General features: G+C 37.8%; 2 protein-coding genes across 5 annotated transcripts in view; one reads left to right on the top strand and one right to left on the bottom strand.

Moving 5' to 3' along the window:
* slc4a11 (solute carrier family 4 member 11) overlaps nucleotides 1-12,855 on the bottom strand; it is a 69,448-nt gene extending 56,593 nt beyond the window's left edge. For all 4 annotated transcript variants that reach the window (XM_079855298.1, XM_079855301.1, XM_079855300.1 and 1 more), the window contains exon 1: nucleotides 12,709-12,855. In XM_079855298.1, coding sequence (XP_079711424.1) covers nucleotides 12,709-12,769 — 61 coding nt within the window. In that variant the 5' untranslated portion in view covers nucleotides 12,770-12,855. The remainder of the gene's footprint in view (nucleotides 1-12,708) is intronic.
* Nucleotides 12,856-14,514: 1,659 nt separating this feature from the next.
* On the top strand, nucleotides 14,515-20,488 carry ky (kyphoscoliosis peptidase). The gene is made up of 7 exons (XM_079855307.1): nucleotides 14,515-14,632; nucleotides 14,788-15,368; nucleotides 15,446-15,560; nucleotides 15,756-15,873; nucleotides 15,954-16,145; nucleotides 17,286-17,476; nucleotides 18,992-20,488. The coding sequence occupies exons 1-7, from the start codon at nucleotides 14,611-14,613 to the stop codon at nucleotides 20,314-20,316; spliced, it is 2,544 nt and encodes an 847-aa protein (XP_079711433.1). The 5' UTR covers nucleotides 14,515-14,610; the 3' UTR covers nucleotides 20,317-20,488.
* The last annotated feature ends 706 nt before the right edge of the window (nucleotides 20,489-21,194 follow it).

Below are 21,194 nucleotides of genomic sequence, written 5' to 3'. Positions count from 1 at the left end.
GCTTCAGAAATTAGATGACACACATTATAAGTGTATTGTTCTCAGTCAGCTGTGTTTGAGAATCTACACAGTTCAACACTGTCTTTGCAAGGTGGCTATACGGTTAAATAAATGCAAGAGAAAATACAAATTCAAACAGATGTTAAAAAAAAGTATGTAAATAGCACATTATTGCAGTCGAATAGATTTTGAATGACAAACATTTTAGCAATTTAAGTCAATGGAAGACTTTTTTCAAATTAAACTTTAATTTTAAATTATAAAGCTAATGAACCAAATTTAAATACAATATATTTTGCACTCTTAAAAGAAAAGATCTCCCAAAAATTAAAATTATTTGATCCTTTATTCACTCCAAACCTGAAACATAAAGGAAGATATTTTGAGAAATGTGTTTTTCACGTCCATGCAATGGCGGTCGATGGTAACCAAAACTGTTTACTTACTGTACCAACATTCTTCAAAGTATCTTCTTTTGTCTCTATAAAAGAAAGTCATACAGGTTTGGACTAACATGAGGGTGAAATTTTCATTTTTGGGTGAACTATCCCTTAAAAACTATCCATTTAAGTTTGAACAGTGGCTGAATAAATTGCAGAAATTTGTGGAGAAGTAGTAAATGAAAAAAAGAAGAAAAGAAAAAGGCAACAAAAGAAGACAGTAAACAAAAAGATGATGATAAACCAAAAGGCAAACAAAAGAAGTAGAAGATCAAGAAGACAAAGCGGAAGTAGAAAAATGTGGAAGCAGAAAAAGAAACAGATTGTGACGAGGAAGAAGGAGTAAATGAAAAAGATGACGACAAAGAAGAAGCAACAGAAAACAATGTTGAAGATGAAGAAGGTAAAGAAGAATAGAATGTTCGAGGAATTTCTAGCAAGCACTGTAATGACTCATCATTCCAATGGCTGTTTGTTTTATTTCTCTGTCGAGTGGGGTTGGGGGGGGGGGGGTCTGTTTTTTATTTCAGCCCTCACAATAAGTCTTATAAAAAGTGTAGAACCCCTCTCTCCACCCTCCATTTTGTTGCCATCAAAGGCTCTTTCTACAAAACACACCTGCTGGCAGCGTGTAAAACAGTTTTTAGAGGCATGTGTGTATGCGTATGTGTGTATGCATGTGTGTGTGGCTGGAATGTTCACACAGCTCTTGTGTAAACCCTAGACTGTATTGTGATGCACTGCTCTTTTAAACTATTCAGTTATGGCCAGACAGTTTACCTCCCACAATATGACATGCAAAAAAGCGCTTGATTTGGCCACCTACGCTACCAAACATTGAACACAACGACACTACTGAAATATCATACCTCACAATCCTCATGCTGTCCGTGCATACACGTCGTCTGATTAATTCAAAAGAGACGTGGTGTATGTGGGGTGTGAAGGGTTAAATCCTGATGTGGGCACAGGATGCTGTGGGTACACAGAGTGAGGTCAATCTCTGACCTTGCTATTGTCCTTGAGTTAAGCAGTTGTCCGGAGGTGCCAGACAAACACACATACAGCACAGCGAAATATTTGGGCTAGATTAGGGACGCAATGTGCATTGGCCAACAGAAAGAGATCCCTACAGCAAACCAAAGAGGGTTCTGGGTGACGCACTGCCCCCTAGTGCCCCCCTAGGGTTGCATGTTCTATCCACATTTCTACATTCTATCCACGAACCCTACACCTACCCATCACACAAAACTTTCTGCATTTTTACATTTAATTAAAGCTGTTTTCCTAATTGGGACCAAAAAAATCCCCCACAAAGACAAGAATTTAGAATATGGCCATCTTTGTAGGGACATTTTGTCCCCATAGAATAGGGTGTACGACACACACACACACACACACACACACACATGCTGTCACTTGTGTGCCCTAGACCTCACTTCCTATCTGTGTTTAACTGTGATAGCCAGATCATAAGCTTCACAGGAAATGTTTTGTTGTCTTTCTGGACAAACAATGGGTATTGGAGATTTATGGGTTGTGACTGCTGACTGTAACACTTTTAGTCATGAGGTACAACCCCAAAACGTCACTTACCATCCTTTTGCATAATTCCTAAACTATCCATTCACATTACAAACACAAGTAATTGGGCAATTCCACGCAAAACTGTCACATCCATAACACCAACACAATGCCATGGTATTTAGTTGGCGTTATGGATGTGACATTTTTGAGTGGAATTGCCCAATTGTGTTCTAGATAAGTAAAGCTGATCATTTACTCCCAAAAAGGTTTCAGTGCATTTCAATTATTAGCAATATGTTTGACTTGCATGTGGATAAAAAGGGGTATTTTCCAGCAAAGGTCAATGTTCAGCTGCTCAAAAAATAATAATTAAAAATAAATCATACATTCATTGATCTTTAACATATATTTTGACTATATTCCTTGTAAACTTATATGTTTTGGTTTTCTGTGATGTATTCTAGATTTTTGTTACAAATTATGTTAATTTGTCAGAAAGGTATTTATCTTATTATCAAGCTGGCAGACATAGATGAGGTTTTGTCGAATTTCATAAATGTTCTTGTGATAGTCCTTATAATATGGAAACATTATTCATCAAATGTCCATTCTTTTTGTGAAAAAAAAAACATAATAGCAAAGAAAGCTTGACATTTAATGAAACATATAAAGATTACTTCTAACAAAGAGAAAAATTATTAGCCAGAAATGTTTTTATTTTATTTTATTTTTTTACTGTTGTTTCAATGCTTTTATTGAAGTAGCGACAGCTATTGTCTTCTGTACTTCTGTATCAGTTTCACATACATCTGAGTGAAACTGATTATTGAAAAAGAAAAAGAAAAACATAGGGTGGGACATAATTATATCCTTCGGTTGTTGACTGGATGGAGGCAAATGAATTTGAGCTTCATAGTAAGAAAGTAACAGGGTTTAAGTGGACTAAATGATTGGTGAAGTCCTGCATATGTCAACAGAGAGATGTCTGTTGTTTTACCTGATGATCAAAGATTTTGATCATTCACAATATTCACAATATGACCTGAGTGATCAAGTTTTCTGTTAAGTCAAGTCCATTCTGTTTGTGATTGGGTCTCACACTCCTTTCTGGAACTGAACCCACTGAAATATTATTATGTCCTGCAAATGCAAAATGCAGTAACTACACAAGATGTCAAAATGGGGTTTGTTATGCTGATATCAAAGTTACATTTGTCCAAATTCTTTCTTTAGCATTAGGGTCAAGCCCTGCAAACACCAGCTCTTTTTGAGTTTGCTTTATACACACAGAGAGATTTGTATTGTATCTCCAGGAAGAGCCAACAGTCAAACTAAGTGAACAACAAAGGGTGGAGCTTCCTTCCCCTGGACCCTCACCTAGCGTAAGTAATGTATCAGTTAGAGTACGTGTCTGTTTGAGCACATGTACACGTGCTTGTGAGAGAGAATGCATTTGCATTCACCGTGAGATTTGAGATGAGAAAAACAATAGTTATATCTAAATAGCTTGACAAGCTAGAACCAATCTAAAAAGATGTTACAATGGAGCAAAGTAGTCTGTCACAAGATTTGCTGAATTCGCAACCTAAGATGATACAATAACAAGGAGAGTAACAAAAAATCTGAGTTACCTCACACTTGTAGTTCTTTATGAGCTCCAAGGCCAAGAGAATATGTGGGAGAAAGCATGTCATGTCTACAATTGTACAAAGGGAACTTTTCGATTCTTATCAGGTGAACAAGAATTTGAAATGGCACCACTGCTGTGGCGATTGCTGATATTTGTAGGTGTGCAATGATGCCTTAAAAAGAGGCTTTGATCAGATATCCTGATAGCTTTTGACTTCATGAGACTAACAACTGAAAGACAGCAGAATAAAAAGATGAGTCTTTATTCAGCAGTCCTTCCTTCCCTCATTACCCTAAGAGCATGAGCCCAGACAGCTTATGTGAAGCTCTATTGTATAGCAAGCTATTGGGACACTCATCCTTTTTTTGCTCAGTCTTGATAAGGAGCAGAAAATACAGCTTAATCATGAAGAAAAACCAGTGAAGGTAATTATGCTGATACAAAATCATTGTTCGTTGCACATTTTTAATTTAAATGTGTTAATACATCATGACTAAATTGTTTAAAAAAAAGTGCAGATGATAAGATCAGATTTCAGTTTTCAAAAATGTCTTTTTAGGAAAGTCCTAATGCAATGTCTGTCCAAATGACTGCATGTATATCAAATAAAGAGATTTGCATGATATATAAAATCAGATTTACATAACATATAATTCTAAATTATCCATATTTCTCTTGGGCAGCAGTTATCATTTCTGCACTCTAACTTTGTCCTTGTGTCAGTCTGGGATAACATAGGCTAGACAATAGGACAGTACCAGTGATAATGAAGTTTTGATTTCTGAAGAATGCCATATCCCTTAAAATTACCATGGTAACCATACCACAATGCAACATTGTACAAAAATATAAATGTGGTAACTTGATACCGGGCACCGTCCACTTTCAAAAAACAAAAGAAGAAAAAAAAAAGAATTAATTAATTAAAAACAAAAAGGCCCTTCTGTTTTATGTAGCCTATATCCGAGAATTTAATATGGCTTTATAGCATACCTGTCAACATTTGGGTACCAAAATACAGGAGACCTGGAGGGGGGTGGTTTCAGTTCAACCACATGCAGTTTCATGTCATCTATACATTACACACCCCATCACCAAATCAGAAAAATTCAGTTAAGACAGCTGTATTCATCTTAACAATACACAATAAATCAATATACAGAAAAACAGATTTCTAAAATAAGGGATAGGCCACAAATCTGTGAGTGCAGTTTTCAAAACTGAATAGGTTATGTTGTGTAATATTCAGTAGGGCTGGGAGAAAAAAAATCTATCGCGATTTATCGCGCACATACCTGTATTTACATCCTGTTTTCGGCTGAAGTCCATAGTAATCGATTGTCGAGTTCACGCGCGTGATCATAGGTAACTAAACCTATGCGCATGAACTCGACAATCGATAACTGTGGACTTCGACTGAAAACAGGATGTAAATACAGGTATGAGCGCTGGCTGAATTAACATCATTTTTATCCATATCTTTCACATCTACTGCAGTCAGATTCACCGTGTTTACTCTGAAGGAATCACTCAACATGGCTGGGCACTTGTAATGACACATCAAGGATGTTAAGAGGCTAAAAGCAGGTTTAAAACTTGCCCCATTGAAGTCAACAGGGTGCAAATTTTAAAAAGAGGATAACACGATGTAGGCAACACCGATTTTTGTCGTTGTTCTCTGTATTGACAGCACTCCAAATGTACAAAAAAATTAGCTCAATGTTAAAATTGACCGGAGTTCTCCTTTAAGAATGCCCAGAGCTGTTTATTGGGCGCTACGAATGTCAATCAAATGCGCCTGTACGTAGCTCATAGCCAATTGTTTCAATTATACCAGATGACGAAATTCGACGAGGAAGAAGACGAAATAAACTTGCGTTCTAAACTACTTAGAACACTATCTAAGGCTGCATCGAAAGGTAACTTCGCGTCTGATGCCATGTTGGATCCATAGAGCTGGTAAGTCCCGCCCCTTCCGCTAACCCCACTGGACCTCTAGGTTGAAAAATCGTCAATGCAAGTGAATGGGAGAAAATAATTATTTTCTGGTCCCGTTTGAATTGTGCCATGAATGTGAACATATTGTCTGTGAATTTTTTATATAATTTTTCGTGTAAAGAATGCTACAATTTAGCGTGTAGAAGTTTGATACGGTTAGACTTTGTGTGAGAGCACTTTGTGGACTACAACTTTTTGCTGCTTTGGACGCGTTTGAAACGTCAACACCACTCGCACACGGACACTAGCTCACGGATCCCGCTAAACATGACTGTGTCTTTGGTGCACTTCACCGCCTTCTTTCAGGGAGAGGACAAAATCATTGAGGTTGGCGAAAGAAGAATCATATAATATAATGTCAAACTCGTAACATGAAAAATTATATTAAAAATTCACAGACAACATATGTTCACATTCATGGCACAATTCAAACGGGACCAGAAAATAATTATTTTCTCCCATTCACTTGCATTGACGATTTTTCAACCTAGAGGTCCACTTGGGGTTTTACAGATGGGTGGGACTTACCAGCTCTATAGATATAAACAAACCTCTTCGGTGTGTTGCATAGACGTCGTCATGGTCTTGCTCCTCCCTCCCCGTTCTTTGATTGGTTCCCTTTTTGAGGGGAAAATGCCTAGCAGCGTGATAAAATCGTGCTGCGTGCAAGGCAGCATGGGGAAACCCAGGCTACTGTGAACACAGCTTTTGATAGAAACTTGGTGCTTAAAATAACGCATTTATCGATTACATTGTTTCGCCACTAAGTGAGAAACAGAAGAAACATACTGAGGTAAAAATTCTAAATGTTGAGTAAATAAAAAAATTTTTTTTAAATGATAACGTATGATGTAGGCTAGTTACATAACACGACCAAGGGCTGCTGAATATTGTCACAAAGTAGCCTATTTAATTAACATAAATGTTTATTATCATAAACAAGTAGCCTATATACAGTGCCCTCCACAATTATTGAACCCCCTGGTAAATATGATCAAAATTGGCTGTAAAAAATAAATCTGCATCGATTATCCTTGTGATCTTTCATTCAAAAAATGTGCAAAATTCTAACCTTTCATTGAAGTAAAAGAATTGAAAGTGGGGGGAAATCACATTATGAAATAAATGTTTTTCTCCAAAACATGTTGGCCACAATTATTGAAACCCCTAGAATTTTTTACGAGTAAAATATCTCTGAAGTATATTCCCATTAATATTTACCTTTTTTAGTACACCAGGGTGACTAGGAACATGAAACTGTCCAGCTATGACTTCGTGTTTCACAGGAGTTTAAATATGAGGAAACACAAAGGCCAAATCCCCTTAATCATCCATCACAATGAGTAAAACCACAGAATACAGTTCTGATGCGTAGCAAAAGATTGTTGAGCATCACAAACTAGAAAGTGGCTGTAAGACAATAGCTAAAGAATTGAAAATCCCCATTTTGACCATCAGGGCAATAATTAAGAAGTTATAACCAACTAAAGATGTTATGAATCTGCCAGGAAAAGGACGTGTGTCTATACTGTCTTAATGCACGGCGAGTATGAAAGTTTGAGTGGCCAAAGACTCTCCAAGGATCACAGATGGAGAATTGCAGAGATTAGTTGAGTCTTAGGGTCAGAAAGCCTAAAAAAAAATTATCAAACAACCCCTACATCCCCACATGTTGTTTGGGAGGGTTTAAAAAAAAAAACCTCCTCGCTCATCCAAAAACAAATTCCAGCAAATTTAATTGTCAGACACGACTGGATCTTCAAACAACACAGGGTTCTGTGGTCAGATGAGACTAAAACAGAGCTTTTTGGCAGCAAACACACTAGATGGGTTTGGTGAACACAAGGATAAAAAGTACCCCATGTGTACAATTTAATATACCATTGGATCTTTAATGTTGTGGGCATATTTTTCTGCTGGAGGTCCTGGACTTCTTGTTCAGATACATGGCATTGTGGATTCTATCAAATATCAACAGATAAAAAATCAAAACCTGACGCCTTCTGCTAGAAATCTTATAATGGGGCGTGGTTGGATCTTCCATCAGGACAACGATCCAAAACAAACATCAAAATCAAAACAAAAATTTGTTGTGGAGCACAAAATGAAGCTTCTGCCATGACCGTCTCAGTCCCCTGACCTGATGAGTGGGCTGAACTGAAGAGGAGAAGCACCAACATGGATCTGGGAATCTGAAGGATCTGGAGAGATTCTGTATGGAGGAATGGTCTCTGATCTCTTGTCAGTTATTCTCCAAACTCATCAGGCATTATAGGAGAAGACTCAGAGCTGGTATCTTGGCAAAAGGAGATTGCAAAAAGTATTTAATGAAAGGGTTTCAATAATTGTGGCCAACGTGTTTTGGAGAAAAACATTTATTTCATAATGTGATTTTCCCCCCACTTTCAATTCTTTTACTTCAATGAAAGGTTAGAATTTTGCACATTTTTTGAATGAAAGATCACAAGGATAATCGATGCAGATTTATTTTTTACAGCCAATTTTGATCATATTTACCAGGGGGTTCAATAATTGTGGAGGGCACTGTATTTAGTTACTTACATTTTAGACACATTATTGACTGTTTTAGTTATATTTCAATGACGAAAATAGTTCCAAAGGAAAATAAAAATTAGTGCGGTGTTTTGTTACTGAATGATTATGAGTCAGCGTTTTGAACGAATCGTTTGAACGAATGACTCAGTTATTAAGACGGCCACTTGCCGCCACCTCCTGGCGGTTTAGTTTCATGTTTAAAAGTATTATTGAATTATTTCATTTGATTGGTAACAGCCCTGTTTTATTATTAGGCTATAAATGAATTTATTGATCAAATGTAAGAATTTGACATGAAAGATGATGCATACATTTAATAAGGTAAAACATTTAAATCAGCACCTTTATAAAGGTAAATAACCTGGAATAAATCTAAAAAATATGCAGATTTAAAGGGGGGGGTGAAATGCTATTTCATGCATACTGAGTTTTTTACACTGTTAAAGAGTTGGATTCCCATGCTAAACATGGACAAAAATTAAATTCAAAAGTTTCAAAAATTAAATTGTACGTTTGAAGGAGTATTTCTGTGCCAAAAATTGTCCTTCCGGTTTGTCACAAGTTTCGGAAAGTTTTTTTCGAGTATGGGCATGTGTGACGTCAGATGTAACGGAATTTCCTTATACGGGTCCTAAGGGCACTTCTCCGGTAAGATCGCGGGCGCGCGCGCGCACTCGTACACCAGAGCAAGAGAGCGAAAGCAGTACCTCATCTAAGCGCTCTGCTCGGCTTTAGGGAAGTCAGTGTCACCAAAGAAGTGGGTTTTTGGTTGCCAGGGCAAGACAAACCTGCACAGATTCCCAAAGAACCCAGCGTTAAGGGAATAGTGGATGCAGTTTGTTTTTCCGGGGCAAAAACGAGTTGAGCAAGACTGTTTCCCTGCATTTCGACGATGATTGTTTTATAAACAAAGCCCAGATCACGGATTTGCAGATCGTCTAATGCTTAAAGGAGAACTCCGGTCAATTTTAACATTGAGCTCATTTTTTTGTACATTTGGAGTGCTGTCAATACAGAGAACAACGACAAAAATCGGTGTTGCCTACACCGAGTTATTCTATTTTTAAAATTTGCACCCTGTTGACTTCAATAGGGCAAGTAGTAAGCCTGCTTTTTAGCCTCTTAACATCCTTTAAGTGTCATTACAAGTGCACAGAAAATGTGAGTGATTCCTTCCGAGTGAACACGGGTGGATCTGACTGCAGTAGATGTTAGAGATATTAATAAAAACGAAGTTAATTCAGCCAGCGCTCATACCTTTGTTTACATCCTGTTTTCGGTGGAAGGCCATAGTAATCGATTGTCGAGTTCACGCGCATATGTTTAGTTACCAATGATCACGCGCGTGAACTCGACAATCGATTACTATGGCCTTCCACCGAAAACAGGATGTAAACAAAGGTATGAGCGCTGGCTGAATTAACTTCGTTTTTATTAATATCTCTAACATCTACTGCAGTCAGATCCACCCGTGTTCACTCGGAAGGAATCACTCACATTTTCTGTGCACTTGTAATGACACTTAAAGGATGTTAAGAGGCTAAAAAGCAGGCTTACTACTTGCCCTATTGAAGTCAACAGGGTGCAAATTTTAAAAATAGAATAACTCGGTGTAGGCAACACCGTTTTTTGTCGTTGTTCTCTGTATTGACAGCACTCCAAATGTACAAAAAAATGAGCTCAATGTTAAAATTGACCGGAGTTCTCCTTTAAGGATCGAGCAGTCACAATGATAAAGGTCCACAGTCGTGCGTTGGAACCGCAGGCGGTGAGTAAAACTGTTGAACAAATGTCTCTGTGTGTTGTTAACGTTACTAGCTCGGCGCGTTAGCACAGCTTTAGCTCCGCTCACACGGCCCGCCCCAGCCGCTCGGTTTTTTACGGAAAGACTCGGTACAGTCTATCTTTCACTTATAAATATAATAAAACTAAAGACTTTTTGGAGATATGAACGATGCAATACTACTCTATAGGTACTCAAGATTAACAGGAGATTGAGTGAAAATGAGCATTTCACCCCCCCTTTAAGTATGTAAAAGCTGAAAGAACACTGATGAGAATATTGCTTCTATATAAATTATATTTAGGCTATACCCAAAAAAATCATCCCAGAACAAAATACTGTTATTTTACATTTGATTATTCAATATCTGTACGTGAATACTGTGAGACCTATCTGAAAATCTTAAAGCTGTGTTTATTTAATCGGTTTCATTTAATTTGTTCATCTTTGTTCTATTTAATTTGATGGGTTGGGGGGATTATGGGGGGTGATGGATGGCAGAGGCAGATATTATCATAAATAAATACATAATATTCAATAAAAAAAAACATGAATAAGACTTATTAAGACTCGTTTATTTTTTATTTTTATCGATTGCAAAAAAATGAACTAGATTAATCACGCATTTTTTTCTGATTAATCACGATGAATCGCCATTAAAAAAAACTTATGTTTTTAATATATTTTATAATGTAATAATTTCACAGTTAATCTCCAAATTAATGTAGAAACAACATAAAGACAGTATATTTTAACCCTTTAACTGTCACCACCCCTTTTTTCGCATAGACATGAAAATCACTATCCAAACTTAAATGGTTGTAATTCAAAAATGCTTTGGAATATAGACAAATGGTTGGTCTTCTTTTAAAGAAGACATTTGCCAGATTATTGTAGAAGTGAAATAAATTATGAAAGTGAAACAGAAAAAATTTACTGAAACTGAAAATTTACAATGTAAAAATATAATTATTTATATTTTATATGAAATATATATATATTACAAAATATATTTTTCTAAAACTGCAAGAAAATGAAAGCCAAAAATCTGAACAAGCTGTGTTTCAAATTTTAGGTTGATATCTCAAAAAATGAGCTTTCAGTAAGATTTTATTTGGGCACAGTACCAAACCTTTTCTCTAGATGGACAGCCAAGCTTCCTTACTGACCATATAAGGGCGCCTCCATTTTCATATATGTTTTGAATGATCTGAACCATATATTTTCATAATTTTCATACAATTCTAATACAACCTATTCAGAATAGTATGGGTAGTTTGGCAGTATTTGATTTGATTTCAACCTCTAATAAACACATAAAAAGAGCACATATGTGCGTTATAGCTCGCTGCCGCATCACAAATCGAGAATCCATAATATTTTTCTTTATATTCAAAACATTTTCAGACCTTTTTTTCTCATACAATTTTATTGGTTTTATCTTTTGAACTCTTGGCATGAAAACAAACTGAGGTTTCTACCAATCTTTCATGAGTTTTCATTTTTTTTTTGCTATTTCAAAATAAAGGCCTAAACATGCCCTAAATATTCTTGTTGCAAATTGATAAATTACTGCTCCTCTGTAATTTATTTTAAAAATAGCTACCAAATATGAAAACTAGAGATTGTAAGCTTTCAAATGATATAGTTTGTCAATATTACTTTAGGTTTTTACTAAGATATTATTGTTCTAAATATATATGGGCAACCGTCCGTGACACTTAAAGGGTTAAATATTTGTCTAAAAGGTAGGAAATATACAAAAACGGGAGACTCCCGGGAAAACGGGAGTGTTGACGTATGCTTTCTAGTAGTAGGAAGTAGCCTAACTGTAGGATAACTATGGTTGCCATGGTAATGCTTGTTAAATTTTTCATAAAATGTAATTTAGTTCAAGAGTAGGAAAACAATATTTGTTGTTTTTGTAGTAGGCTAGTTTATTCACTTATGTTACGCAGAGAGCGAGACATTCAGTATGGCTTTCACACACGGGCGTAATTTCCTATGGGGACAGGGGGGACATCCCCCCCACTTTTCAAAATCCCGTTTGTGTGACATTTATTATGGGTTTATGTAAGGTTTGTTTTAAGTTCACTTAAATTTAAAGTTTTTATAATTTTTGAATTATGAAGCTATGAAGCCTAATAAATATTTTTGGGGGGGAAATCATTTTCATCGAGACATCAGTAGCTTAATATCAATGATACTGGCCTCCATTCATATAAAGATGCCATTAAACAATTAATTAAAATATACTGTGTTTATGTTGTTTCTACATTACAGTGGAAATTGAGTCTCACATAATTAAAATTTTATTTAGGCTACACACAAAACATTTATGGCTAACATTTTTGACTTTATAAAATGATTCTCTAAAGTCTTGGCTGGATCGGCCCCTATTAAACAATAAAGTAGGCTAAGACATATTTTTCTTATACATAGTTTAGTAGCCTAACGTTAGCATACTATTCTTTTTGGCAGAATTTATCATTATAATCAAATTATTTCCTGGATTTTGTATCACCATAGACAGTCCCTAAATGTAAATGCAGGAAATGGGATTCAAATCGAAAACATTGTCCCCCATTTTGTGTCACCCCACTTCTCAAAACAAAGTTACACCCGTGCTTTCAAAATAACATAAACTTATATTTTTAACACGCAAACTCTTACAACTGTTATCACAAGCATATTTCCTTAAATATTTGTTTTTATAAAGTTCATAAAGTTTATAAAGAAAATCACCTTGTCCCTTTAAATGCAAATATTCTTACCTTCAGCAAAGCGGTTAACAGTCACTCCCCTCATGTCTTTACCGTCTTTATCCGTCTTCATGACGTCTTTCAGTTTGGTATATCTTAAATTACTGAAATAACATCCAGGGGAATGTTTTCTGAGAGTTAGTTTACCTTTATATCCAAACTAACTAGTCAAGTTGTTCTCTTTTCTCCTGAGTGTGAAACACTGGCAGGCATGTTAGCGGCGCGCGCGAGTGTACCGCAGGTGTACATGACAGCACGAGCGCAAGGAGTGCAAGACGAGAACAAAAGCGCGTGAATCTGGACCAATCACGCTCCAGCAAAACAGAGCGACTGGACGACACGGATGGTCCATCAATATCATTACTGAGTAAATGTAAGTGGGCAAACAGATTTTGTCCTGTTTATGCACATCTTAAACGTGACATTAAATGAATAAAGCACGGATAACTATCATGTAGGGCTTGTAGGCTATAATTTAATACTAGTATGTGGGGAAAAGTTTCCCCACTAGAGAGCGCGCAGAGAACGCGGCACACGTGCACTCTTGGCAATTTGAAATACCCTGCATTAGTTTTATAAATGATATTTTTCTTTCTTTCTATATAAGTTGTGAGTGACTGCATTTGGATTCTTTATTCAGAAAACTGACATTTATACTGTGTGGATTTGCTTCAACGTTAGAGGAGAACCAATGGCCTATTGTGTTTTGTCTACATGCACTTTTAAAAATGCAGGTTCTTTTTTGGCATCTTTGGTTCCATGAAGAACCTTTAACATGAATTGAACCTTTCAAGTGCACAAAAGGTTCTTAAAATGTTCTTCACACTAAGAAAAAAACGACTCTTTTAAGAATTGTTCACTGAAAGGTTCTTTGCAGAACAAACTATGATTCTTCCTTCTATGCTATGGCATCACTGTGAAAGCCCCGTTTTTGTAACCTTTATTTTTTTTAAGAGTGTAAGATATAGATAGAAGACAGAACACACTATGCCTCATTATTGTTTGTTAGGTACTGTTCAAGGCTACTTTTTGGACTTTTATGTTATCACATCTTGAGCAGGAGAAAGACCATGTCTCCATCACTTCATGTCCTTGTGTTATCTACAAGGCTGCATGTACATAGAAAAGTCCTTCATTTTAACATGATGTAAACCAGAAACAGGAAAACTTAAGCAAAGACAAGTTTTATTCCGAAACCTGGAGGGGAGAACTTCATGAATAAACACACAACTGTAGTCATTGCTATTTTGGCACAATGCCGATGGGTAATTGGTCAGGGGTAATTCAGCCTGCTAGAGGGGGGTATGTAAGAGGACTCTTGAGGGCCCCCGGCAGACTGTCTGACATGGAGCCCGAGCCAATGAGGATGTTTTTGGAGGAAGGGTCTCTATGTATGGAAATAAAAACTGCTTTGTTCTCCCGCACATAGCGACAGTATCCACTAAGGTCAGCTTCAATTTCCATATTTACAGAAGGAAAGTAATTTGGCGTACGAGGTTAATGAGTCCAAGACTGGCACTGAAGGAGAATTGTTGATGAATTATTGTTATTAATGTGTGTGTGTGTTCCACTTTATTTCTTCATCCTGAGTAGACTAAACTTTCCCACAAAGACTTTAATACCCTTAACAAGGTCAAGATAGACATTGTTTACGCATTGTTAGCTAATAAATTTATCAGTTACCAACCACAACCTTCTTCACCCTTCGTGCCAACATCAAATGCCCTTCTTTCTACCCCCCTCTTGTATCTTTGAGCTCATTGGTTGTCATGATAAGTCCAAGTGTATTTTTAGCGTGCTATCCTTTCATAGGGGTGGACACAGGGAGAAAATAGATATAGACAGACCCCTGCAATAGAAAACAAAACTTGGATAAATCTGCCACTACCAACACTTCTGAAAGCGACAGAAGGTATGAGTTTCACAACTGCAAAAGGTAAGATAATTGCATTTCAAATGTATTTTGGAGATCATACGAAGTATGTACTATGTCATTAGATGTCATTTTCTGGGTTTAAAGTGATGCAACAAGCAGGATGACGTATATTGTGGTTTAGATGTTTTCTTTTCCTCTCATTTGCATGGATGAAGCTCAAACTGATCAACAGCCAATCACAACAAAAACCAGCAACCGAGGCCGCCAATCAGAAAAAACTGCCACAGACTCAAACAATGACACGCAGAAACAAAACTTTGATTTGAAAGTTGAAAATGGTGTGGTGAAATACAAACTTCAAAATGTATCTGGAAGCCATGAGAACAGCACCAAAGTCTGTTTGACTAATAAGAGCAACCGAGGAGGTTCACAGTCAGTGGAGCAAAATGACCCAAAGCCCTTAACCATTGTACCGATACAAGAAAATGCGGTTTCACATAAGGTGCTATTAGAGAACTTTGAAGGGAAGTTATGTGAGGAACAAAGGCCGAGCACAAAGCGCCAACTGTCCGCCGAGAGCGCGGCGAAGTCAGTGAGTGTAAGAAAGAGGAGCACTGTGAAAAAGAGCCAAGAGGAGATTGTGAAACCCCTCTCAGTTGCCAGCCCTGGCACGCAATCTGGGAGACCTTATCTACCTGCAGTCTCCTCCTCCCAGAGGAAACCCAGAAAATTGCTGCTCTCCAGCACTGATATTTTCAACAAAGTAGACACATTCTCAATCAAGAAAGGAAAAGAGGTAACAGACAACACACAAGTCTTTGTCCTCTTTGTTCTCATAAACAATAGATTTAGGCATGAATATGTGTTTTTCAGTTGAGGGAGCTGGAAGTATTTGATGCTCAGAAGATTGCGTGTGCAGTCACTGAGGGGAGCAGAAATGATCTGGAAAAACTCAGGGCCATATGGATCTGGCTATGCCATAATATTGGTAACTGCACATGCAAAAAAAAATGCATCATGCACTGTAAAAAACTAACAAAATATTTCAGTTTTCAAAGTTTTACTTTTAATTCTGTGTCGCTAGCAATTTCTGAGTGAAAAAATGGTTTCTACTAATCTTTTTGTTTGTTTCACTTTTAACTCTTTTTATTAATGTACTTCCTCGTGCAAATTGTCTGCGTAGAGTATGATTTAGAGGGATACCTTGGTATTTCTCAGAAGATTTGCTCATCTGATGAGGTCATCAGGAAGGGAAAGGGTGTATGTAGTGGATACTCCAGTCTCTGTGTGGAAATGTGCAGGTAAATGGCCACAGGTACAGTATGTACATACACACATCATGCCAGTAGAACATGGCTCTGAACTTTCTCTTTTTCTCTAGGGAGCTGGGCATTGAGTGTGTGGGGGTGAGTGGGTACAGCAAAGGCATTGGATACAAGGCCAGGCATAGTTTAGCTGAGAAGCGTTCTGATCATGAGTGGAATGCTGTCTTCGTGGGGGGTCAGTGGTGGCTGCTTGATGCTTGCTGGGGCGCTGGCACTGTGGATATGAAAAGCAAAACATTTGTGAAGAGGTCAGGCTCCTCAGAGTGTCAGTTATACATATCATACAGTACACCCATACTGACAAATCATAAGTGGTTTTTACAAACACCATTGTTTGTGTATATTCTACAGCATGTAAGTGTTGGGTTCCTGGGAGAGAGAAAAAATCTCTCAGAAAAAATTATATTTGAAAGCTTAGTTTTATGATCAAAGTTCTCTAGTTTTTATTTTGGGAGGGAAAATTAAATGCAATACAATAACATTGCTTCAATCTAGTAAGTGTTCCTACTAACAATAAACAGTTATTTTTACATTTACTTTATAGAAATCAGCAAAGATTTCACAGCAAAAAGATGTGTAGCATGACCATAAGAGTGATGTTTTTAGAATTGGACAAAGCCTTTTTACTAGCTAAAAAGTATAAACTATCAATCCGATGACAGAAGGCATAAAGTAGATTGTGCACAACAGGTTTTTTTTTTTTGGTTTTTTTTTTTAGGCCTTAGAAATTATCTCGTATCAAATATAATACAGTAGGCTTTATAGGGTTAATTAATTCTGATATTATTAATCAATGGTATATCATTCTGTTGAAACCATCAGTCAGTGTTATTACAACATGATTTAAAACACATTTTACTTATGAGCCAGTGAATTACATTACAAATAAATCCCCCTGAAAAGAACGATCCACCAAAAAAGAATTGCAGAAAAAAAAAATCAGCAATTTGAGACAGAAGAAACACAAGACTGCAACCGCCCATTCCCATGAAGCATTGTGAATGACTTAAACAAGTCGGTCTCCTAACTCAAAACTTTTTATTTTATGAATATTCTGCAATAAACTGAAAATGCATTACTATACTTCTAACTCATGTCTATGAATCAAGTTTTATATTGTACTTTGCCTTTTGGGATTATTGTTCAGTAAATTACACTTAGTAGACAATACAGTTTTATATATTTTACTCTTTTTCTGATTTACAAATCCTTTTTTGCTTCAAAATCAAAGTTTGTAATTCATCAAAAAATGATCTGGTTGGTTTGGTTTAGCAGATATATGCAAATTTGCAGTCTCTCTTCTGAGAAAATAGGATGCAGAATATTGAGGACACATACTGCAATGAAAAACAACTGCAATAATAAGCATTGATGTCGGTCTCTTTCAGGTATGATGACTTTTATTTCCTACCTGAACCCAGTGAGTTCATAAACTCACATTTCCCTGATGACGAGACCTGGCAACTACTCACCACACCCATCTCTATGGAAGAGTTTGAAATGAGACCCTTGAAGACCTCAGCATTTTATCAGTTTGGATTGACTCTCACACAACCTACACAGTACAAAACTATCACAGGTATCATAAAACATACACTATCAATGCAACTACAAACATGCATAATAGAATAATTCAGAAACTCAAAAGGGAAGATTAGTGAAGCACACACTAGCGCACACACTGCAATGAGATAATAGGCAGCTGCTGGCATCAGCTTGTGTTGAGAAGCTAGAAAGTAGTTTAGACGGTTTGCTGCAGAGATTAGACTGTCTCATGAGAGAAAAAAAAGTTATTGTGACTAAAACTTGCTGAATACATTCTATGGCATGCAGTGCAGCAAAAGCAGACAAGAATATTAAATAAATAGTGGTACCAAGAATGGTTGCATACACACTGAAGCTATGCAGTGTCACTCCTGGAAAACCCAGGGTCTCAAGATGCATTTTTTTACTTGACACAGTGCCTTAAAAACGTCATGTTATTTCTTCTCTGCTGACGGGTTTACTGGTGTGAGTGCGGGACAACCTGTCACTCACATGAGATCACAGCAATAGCAAACCACAATGATCTAATCAATTCCTGATGGACAAAAATCAAGTCCCACCCTACATTTTTTCTTGTTCGAGAAGCCGACAGATGGACCGGTGCCTAAGTCCAGGCACTTCTCAACCTTTACACTATGGAGTTGATGTTGAATGGCATGCTTATAAAGGCCCACTTAAGTGCCTTGAAATGCACAGCATTATTCAATGTGTTGATGTAATTTCCACTCAAAAAGGAAGACATTTTGAACAGCTCTTCCCCTTTTTTAAAATAGCGCTTTGTTTATATCACAGACAGCTTGGCTAGAGCAGTTGAGCTTAAAGCCGCAGTTTCCTCCTAATCTGTAACAGTTTCTCCATTTCGCTTTAAAATATAGCATTCTGTGCAGAATTTAAATGCATCCGAGTCTGGTCTGGTCTGCGCTGACTCACGCATATGATCCGCTCTGCTATTGTGTCTCTGGACCGGAGCAGACTGTGTGCGCGCTGCGGCGATTAGTGTGACACCAACATGAAACCAGACTTCATTCACCCCAAAGTGTCTCCCCATCCCCTATGTAGTGTACTATGTGCCATTCACCATGTAGAAAATAGTAAATGTGTGAACAAGTGACCGATTATAGCCGTACCTTCAGCGTCTATTTATCATGTAGGGGGCGGAGCTTCAGATTCTACAGACCATTTGATTGGACAGAAAATCTGATGAGAAGCTGAAGTGCATAGTGATGTCATCAGAAGTGAGAAGTGAAGTGAGATACTAAGATGCAAATTTTGTTATTGTTTTGTAGCACACTAGCTTATAGATAACGGAAAGGCTAACATATTCATACTCGAACATTTAGTTCACAGGGGACTGCCCTGGTTGCTAGCTCCTATAACTAACTGTTGCAAAAGCCTCTTATGTCAACCATCGTAAATTCAGGAGTGGTTCTCCGTGCATGAATTTAAGAATTTAAGAATGTGGTTGTCACTGGCAAATATTTCCAGTGTGAACGTAGGCACAATATTACTGTAACATTGTGTTAAATGTGTCAAAATTGGTTTTCCACAGACGATGGGGAAGCAGTTGTGTCGGTGAGATCCTCTAGACCATTGACCTTTTCATATGAGTTGAGGCAGCAGGATCCCGAGACAGGAACTCTAAAGCAGGAGGAGGTTGACAGCTCCTGTGGTCTCTTGTCAGTTACTCAACAAGGGATGAAGCTGCGATTACTGCCCCCAGAGCCTGGGGCCTACGAGGTGAAGCTGTTTGCCCGACGGGAGGGTGAACCTGGTGTTCTGCGGTGGGTTTGCTCTCTTGAGCTGGAGTGCCCGAGTATCCAGAAGAGGCAGGCCCTTCCTGATAACCCTTACCTGAACTGGGGCCTGGCGGCGGGGTCATCGGCTCTAGGTGTCAAGGGTTGCAGCATCGCAGGAGAAGAGGCTGTGGAGGCGGGTGAGGGTGGCGAGTGCAAGGTGATCCTACACACAACACGACCTCTGATGATGGTGTGTGAACTCACGCACCACGAGCTCGACGCCTCTACGGCCAAGCGCTGCCTTGCATTGCAAATCACAGCAGAGCAGCTGGTGTGCAACGTCATATGCCCGTACAAAGGATTTTACCGGCTGTCCGTATTTGTGCGGGATTACGATAGTGGAAGTGGGACTTTTCAAAACGCCGGGAACTACCTGCTGCACTGTCAAAGTCAAGGGTTGAATCCAAAGGTTCTGTATCCTGCAGACCTTGGCTTGTGGTGTGGTCCCGGGACGCGCACTCAAGAAGCCGGACTGTCCCATTTCAGCCACACGGGGGCGATAGTGAATGCACCACAGGGGCGGTGCAACATCACCTTCCACTGTGCCACGCCAGACCTGCAAATACACGCGGTCCTCTGTGCTGAGCTCCACGAGGAGGCCCATTTTCCTCTGTCCCGATATGTACTCCTGACATTTACAGAAACTAAGGTAACTGTGAGTGTGTGCGCGCCCAGAGCGGGAGTTTATCGTCTTGCTCTTTATGGACGGAAACCCCCTGAGCAGGACTACATGTCGCTGTGTGACTTTATAATCAGGAGTGTGTGTGAAAAGCCCGGAGATCCATTCCCCGGTGTATATTCAGCGTGGGGAAGAGGGTGTGTGTTGCTGGAGCCCCGCACAGGTGTGCTGGGTCCACAAAGATCAGTGAGTTTTCGCGTGCGGGTATCAGGTGCTCAAAGAGTGTGTGTTGTGGGGGAGAAACGAACGGATCTGAAGATGAACAAGAGCAGAGTTTGGGAAGGTGAGGCAGACACAGGAAATGCCACACAACTCAAGCTGGCTGCTGTCATTAAAGAAAGCAATGACATGCATGTTCTCATGACCTTTGATGTTCTTAACCTGGAGAATGAACTGTGAACAGAGCATACTTTTATCTAGAGGACACAAGGGCTATGGTCACACTGCAGTTCAAGTGACTGATTTTTTCCCCCCTCATCTCATGTATTACATTTTTGGATAAAAGTGTGAACCTCGATGATCTGGATGATGAAATTCGCTTTCATTTGTGAAAATAAATCGGATATGTATCTGTTTGAGAACACTACAACAACAATTCATAGAAATATGAAAACATAAGAAATTAACAAGAAGCTAAACTGTGTAAGATAGATTACATATTTAAATGTACAGTAGCCTATTTTTTTCCATTAAAATTAATTAGATTTATGCCTGAACGATGAAAACAACTTTGTTGTTAGTGTAAGAAGAATGCATCAACTTAACTCAATACATGAACATATTTTATAATGTTTTTTTTTTTTTTTCCTATTTAAGAATCATATTTAATTCTTATTATAGCTTGATGTAATATCTGGAACTCTCAAATCTGGAAATAATCAACAATATTAATGCAATAATTATGCTTTAAATTGGTCAAAACTGACAGAAAATACTTTTACATTGTTACAAAAAAAGTATACAATAAATAAATGCTGTTCTTTTGAACTTTCCAATCAAAGAATCCTTAAAAAAAATGTATCACAGTTTGAGACAAAAATTGAAAGCAGCACAACTATTTGCAACATTGATAATATGAAATGTTACTTAAGAAACAAATCAGAATATTTGAAAGATTTCTGAAGGATCATGCGACACTGAAGACTCAAGTACTGTTGCTGAAAATTCAGCTTTGCCATCCCAAGAATAAATTACATTTTAAAATATAATAAATTGTAATTTTATTTCACAATATTAGTTTTTACTTTATTAAAAAAAAAAAAAAAATCTTACCTACC

The sequence above is a fragment of the Squalius cephalus genome, assembly GCF_949319135.1.
Source record: "Squalius cephalus genome assembly, chromosome: 21".
NCBI lineage: Eukaryota > Metazoa > Chordata > Actinopteri > Cypriniformes > Leuciscidae > Squalius > Squalius cephalus.
Note: the sequence above shows the minus strand (reverse complement) of the source record. Positions and strands in the feature narration are given on the sequence as shown.

What these genes read in the sequence shown, in the direction of transcription:
- ky (XM_079855307.1), top strand. Translation starts at nt 14,611, where the DNA reads ATGAGTTTCACAACTGCAAAAG. An exon ending in CTCTGTGTGGAAATGTGCAG is followed by an intron (nt 15,874 to 15,953) that starts GTAAATGGCCAC and finishes CTTTTTCTCTAG; the next exon opens with GGAGCTGGGCATTGAGTGTG. An exon ending in ACAGTACAAAACTATCACAG is followed by an intron (nt 17,477 to 18,991) that starts GTATCATAAAAC and finishes GGTTTTCCACAG; the next exon opens with ACGATGGGGAAGCAGTTGTG.